The sequence below is a fragment of the Myxocyprinus asiaticus genome, chromosome 33 (assembly GCF_019703515.2).
Source record: "Myxocyprinus asiaticus isolate MX2 ecotype Aquarium Trade chromosome 33, UBuf_Myxa_2, whole genome shotgun sequence".
Lineage (NCBI taxonomy): Eukaryota > Metazoa > Chordata > Actinopteri > Cypriniformes > Catostomidae > Myxocyprinus > Myxocyprinus asiaticus.
Window position 1 is genome coordinate 30,921,194 of NC_059376.1, and position 6,000 is coordinate 30,927,193.

The 6,000-nt window shown below is 40.4% G+C and overlaps 1 protein-coding gene across 3 annotated transcripts in view; it reads left to right on the plus strand.

The window, feature by feature from the left end:
- The window catches only part of LOC127424519 (uncharacterized protein C1orf21 homolog), a 44,195-nt gene extending 39,036 nt beyond the window's left edge, over positions 1–5,159 (plus strand). For all 3 annotated transcript variants that reach the window (XM_051669823.1, XM_051669824.1, XM_051669822.1), the window contains 2 exons: positions 621–681; positions 1,851–5,159. In XM_051669823.1, coding sequence (XP_051525783.1) covers positions 621–681; positions 1,851–1,892 — 103 coding nt within the window. In that variant the 3' untranslated portion in view covers positions 1,893–5,159. The remainder of the gene's footprint in view (positions 1–620; positions 682–1,850) is intronic.
- Positions 5,160–6,000: the final 841 nt, after the last annotated feature.

Genomic DNA, 6,000 nt, shown 5'->3' on the forward strand with positions numbered 1-6,000 from the left:
TTAAAGACATTTTATGTAACGCTTGCCTGAGCAGTAGTTAATTTTAATAAATTAATATTAAAGTATATTGTTTCATGACATTAAGTTTCAAGATATTTCTAACTATTTTAATGTAGATTACTTCGTGATCTGTTGAGCATTTGTATTTTTTATAATTTTAATGAAAGTTCTACAGGGCAAAGACATTTTCACAGGGCTTTTATTAAAATTACAAATTGTCACAAAGAAGAAAAAAAAGAAATATGGTCATCAAAGCATCTGGAAATATCCATTTATTTAGCTTTGTGCCAATGTTTGCATATGCGAGTGTGTTTATGTGAATTTGGGGCTATGTTAATTAAGAGCGAACAGTTCATTATTTTTTTATGTGTGTGTCGATAGAGTAACGCTCAGTTAATGTGCTGTGTGTGTTTGTGTGGAGCCAAGGGTTTATGGTCCCTGCTGTAATGTCTCTATAAAAATGATTCCTGCCCAGCCACTCTGCGTCCTACAGAAGTGTGTGTGTGTGTGTGTGTGTTTGTGTTCTTCATGCTTGTTGTAATGGAAAATTCTTGTGTATTTGTTGCTTCCCTTCTCCTGCCCCCACTAACTTCCTCTTTTTCTCCCTCTCTTTCTCTCAGCATACATACGTCAGAGAGTCAGCAGGAGTTCTTCAGAATGCTGGATGAGAAGATTGAAAAGGTGAGCGAGGGAGTAAAAGAAAGAGGCACAGAAAGTAAAGGAGGGTACAGATGGATTAGAAATTTAAAGGGCCAGCGTACACCATGAAACCACCCCTCCAAGAAAGGCTCATTTATTTAGATTGTGACATTAAAGGATTGTCTTGTCATTTCACCATCTGCATTGCCTGTCTGGTACTTCCTTTAAACCTCTGGCTATAAAACGATGTATGCATGGCTCTGCTCTTTTTTTTTATTTTTCCCGAATTTCCCTCTTTCTCTCTTTCTCTCTGCCACCCTTATCTGTATTTGTGTGTCCCTAGAGGTCTGGGATCAATTCCTACACACTGAGTGCAAAAAGCTTGCAAATCTTTGAGGACACAGCATTTTAAAAACTTTAGGCATTTAGTTGTTTGAGTTGTTCTCTGAAAACAGTTTTGAAATAGAGGTTCCTAAATTCTTAAGCTAAGCTTGTGTTTTAAAATTTGTTTTCGGTTTTGAGAGGTTAGATTAACTGTTTCATCCTGTTTCACTTGTGTTGTATAGTTTTAAAGGGATAGTTTTCCCAAAAATGGCAATCTCTCATTTACTCACTCTTATGCCATCTCAAACTTGAAAAAAACTTTTTTCTGTGGAACACAAACGAAGATATTTTGAAGGAGATACATGTAAGATGATTTTATATCTATACAATGCAAGTCAATGGATTCCAAAGATTTCAAGTTCGAAAAAAGACATAAAGGTGACTTGATAAAGGTAAACCATATGACTTTAGTGGTTTAATCCATGACTTCTGAAGATATATGATCCGTTTTGGGTGAGAAACTGATCAAATATAATAAAAAACTCTTTTATTATAAATGTTGTCATCGGCAGTCTTCATGGCACATGTATGAGCTGGTTTGTTTCTCTGAAAATGGATCGTAACGCTTCAGGAGACATTAATTAAACCTATCAAGTCATATGGATTACCTTTATGCTACCTTTATGTCCTTTTTGGAGCTTCAATGTTTTGGACCCCATTGACATGCATTGTATGGACCAAAACACCTCATATATTCTTCAAAAAGTATTTGTGTTCTGCAGAGAACAGAAAGTCATAAAGAATGAGAGAATTATAATTTTTAGTTGAACTATTCCTTTAAGAGCTTCTTTGCTTTATCTGTCTCTCTCTCTCTTATTATTCCCCAGGGTCGGGACTACTGCTCGGAGGAAGAGGATGATGTGACATAGCAGAGAGGTCTCGATTCGTGACAAAGATAGAAAGAGAGAGAGAGAGAGAGTGAACTCAAATCAGTGTCTCTATGTCTGTAAAACTCTATCAGTTTGAGAGACAGTATGTGTGCGAGAGTGTGTGTTTGTCAGAGTAAAAGCAAGCAGGACTATTCCACATCGGCTGTTGCACCCTTTACCCCTCTCCTCTTGGGGTTGCCCTGCTTGGAGATCTAGATGGTTGGATGAAGAAGCAACAGCTTGATTTGACTTATTATCAACAGACTCACTCTGACTTGATATTGGGACCCTGCCCCCTTCAATCCACCTCCTCTGTGCTCCTATGGCCAGCATTGAACCAGCCCCCTTCCTACCCAGCTGTGACGGAGGGCCTCGCCTAACCATTTGAGAGAGAGATGTTATGTAGAGGAAAGATGAAAGGATATGGAGAGCAGAAAGACACCATGCCCCTCCCAGTCCTTTTTTAAGTGGCAGGCCAGAGAAACACTGACATGGAGGGAAGAGAGGAGAGCTTACCATCACATCCTCTGGAGATAGCAGGGGATGAATGTAAAGATGGAGTGTTGTGGGGGTTTTCTAGGTGGGAAGGGGGAAATGAAAAATAGAGCTATTTTATTAGAAGCGATTATATGAACGAATTTTGATATTTTGATAAGAGCAATGTGGCCGATTTGTTTTTTGTTCTGTTTTTTTTTTTTTTTTACTGATATGGACTCCTGCCTTTTGAAGGACCTTTTTTAATTTGTGGAGGTTGTTTGTTTGTTCCATTTGTATGGTTTTTTTTTTTTTTGCTTATTGAATAGTTCAACACCCTCCTCAAACTAGTGCTGTAAAGGTCAGGATTGTGCAGTGACCCCATAACACACTCGCATAAACACACACAAAGACTTGCAGCTAAAATATATCACCACACCCTCTTTCCACACACACAAGTTCGCACTTTCTATTTGTATATCCTGCCATTATTTAAGTTCTCATAAATGGGCGGAAATCAGGACAGTCTAGTTACCAACTGTTTACTGTTGCCCACACACGCACACACATATCCAAAAATATCCTTTACAGCCAGTCATATAGGCAGCAATTTACTTACAGATCCATATTGACTGTTTATGCTGCTCTGTTAATACAGGTAATGGGACTGTGATAAGTGTAGAAGAGAGCTAGGATTGTCTAACTGTTGTTTTTGTGTGTTAAACAGGGCTGTGTTTGTGTTAATCTGTGTCAGAGTCAGGGCTGACTGTGTTAATCTTTGTTGACGGGATGTCTGTCTCAGAAAAGGGTTTGATCATTGTTAGCCTCGTGTCAAAGTTTTTCGTCGTAGCCCTGTTTGTTTAGCTGCAGGGTTTCTTTTTTTGTTTGCCATTATCCCTTCTCTGTCCCTCACCCTGCTTATTTCACTCAGTAGTATTAAAGCATTCAGGCTGGTCTCTGACTCTGAACCAGTATGAGGTGGGGTGGGGGTCACTCCGGTGACACAGCGCTGGCCAGACATCCGTCATCATGGTTACTGGATTGAATCCTTTTTACATTTTATTTTCATTGTTTTCTTTTTCTATTAAAGAAATAAGACACATGAGCTTTTGGTTTCTATTTCTGAGTGCTACCTCACTGATTAATTGTTTGGCGCGTGTAGGTATTGCTGACACCATTAATCCATTCCAGCATCATATTTCCTGTTGGTGGTCTGACTCATAACGTTAAAAATACTTTAATGGTTTCTGAGGAAGAGTTTCAAATGCACATATGTGAAGATTACATATCTGGGTTAATATATTAAACCTTACAAATATACAATGTGTTGGAGAATAGGCTGTCCAGCGTGTCACGTTTTTACCGAAATTCTACATGGATGAGGCATTTGGAACAGCTGCTAAACTAACAACAAGAAGCAAATGCGCCTGTGACTTATTTCAACACACTTGATGACGTTTGTCTCCATCTGGTGGTTGAAGAGCGGAACTACACCAGAAATCTCAACAGGCGCATAACGCCTCAGAGCAACGTACTAATTAATAGTAGGGGTGCCCAAACTACGGCCCTCTGAAATGTTTTGACCGGCCTGCACTGGAAGCTCGAGACTGCTTTGGTGGTTTTTCATACCTGTAAGACTGACAATAGCGTGAGCCAATAGCATTCGTGTGCAGAATGTTAAGGAGCATATCATTAGGCTCGTTCAAGATGAGTAAACTCTGCGCATCGGTGATTACCGCGAGGTGCATGCCGGTCAGAAATTTGTCCGAGTTTGGTCAGAGATTGTTTAGCAGAGATGGGCCACTTCTATTCATATGAATGGGAGAAATGGGACTGCTCAACCAAGTAGCTCGCACCCAACGGTCAACGGATGTAGAAAGGAAGTCCCGCCTTACAGTTAAAAGAGCCAATCACCTTTTAGATAGTCATCACCTGTCAATCAAACTTTAAAACGTGCATACGCATTAGCTATACAAGCCGGGAAAATTGCGGTTGTTTTGCGTAATATGAGGAAAAGAATCACAGTTAATGAAGTATTGTTAGGTTTGATTGCTGATTTGAAATATGTTCTTTGGTCGTAATATTGACCAAACGTTTTTGAGATTTTGGTCTTTCTCCATTCAAGTGGCTAAGAGCTGCACTGGCATGACTGGAAATAGCCTACCGAGAGCGTTCCAAACATGGCCGACAGTGGACTGACTTGCTAGAAAGACTTTGGTGTGGTCCGACTTGCTGTGATGTCATGCTGACGTATGCCAAAAACTCTCGCGACGTCGAGGCGGCCGCAGTTGCCCTCCCCCGACTGCGCTGACTAAAGGCACGATGGGAAACGACTTGCTGACCACACAGCTTAATGCTCATGTTGAACAGTGCTCAGATGTTTCGTTATCTTCTAAAATGTTTGTTTTTTTATATATTTTTTAAATCTCTAATATCATGTTTTATGTGTATAAATTATCTGTGAATATTCCCAACACTTTGACAGTAAGATCTTTGAATGGGATATGTGATTTTTATCATATTTCTGAAATATCTCAAATATGTGTCTTCATTAAACTAAAAATGGATGGAAAGACACGTCTTATTGGCGAAATTAAATAACGGGTACCTTAAAGTTGGAGGAAGTCATTTTAAACCAATACACTTTTTGTCAAATTCCATGAATGTCTCTTCACGGTTCACTAGCTGTCCCTTCTGTGTGCGCTGAAAAAAAAATAATCCGGTGTTTGTACACAGCCCTGGCTCTGTAAATGGGAAAATAAACAAAGTGGATCAGACCGATCCACAACAACACTATTTTGTGTGTGTGTGTGTGTGTGTGTGAATTTGGGGGCGGAGCTGTCTGAAGGAGCACTGAAGGGAGGGGTGTTTAGGTGTTGAGTTCAAATATCAACAGTCCTTCTCAGGAATCGTTTACTCCACCTTTAAGTGAATTTTTCATTTTTATTTTTAAAGCAACAGAATTTACATTTCATCCACAATATCAGCAACAGCACATGAACGTGAATCCCGTAATATCTGCCTTTGATCTCGAAGATGTCTGATCGACTACGAGATGTGAGAACTGTCCGACTTGACAGCACGTATTTCACTCCTCCCCTGACTGCAGCCGTCTACTCTCATCTACTTTCAAGGTGAGGTGTTTGGCATCTCAAATGAGCCTATTGGTTTCACCCGTTGAATGAATATGCCCCTTCACTGAAGTTCGAGTCGGTCGTTTGAGTCTGAACGAGATAAGACGTCCCACTTTTCCAATATCGGGCCAGTGCGAGCCAGGGCCATAAACTGGTCAGCCGGGGCCAATAGCATCGTATCTCGAGCCGTGAGACCAAAATCGCTCTGCATTCCCACCATCGGGCCAAAAGCCCCGCAGCGTTGCCCTAAAACCCGCCTTTAATACGCCACCCTGGTGCAAACGTCACACACCCCGCCCATTTCACAAGCCAAAACAAACAAGCATGTTATCTAATTATCTAGAATATCAAGTTTATATTGTATGAAAACGTTAGCTAGCTAGCAAGATTATTTAATGTTGACAACTCACCAACTTTAACTGCCATTGTGTCCCAAATGGTCTCTCCACTAACAGTGGGACGAGGTCCTACACACCATCTATGATTTCGAACCATGGAAA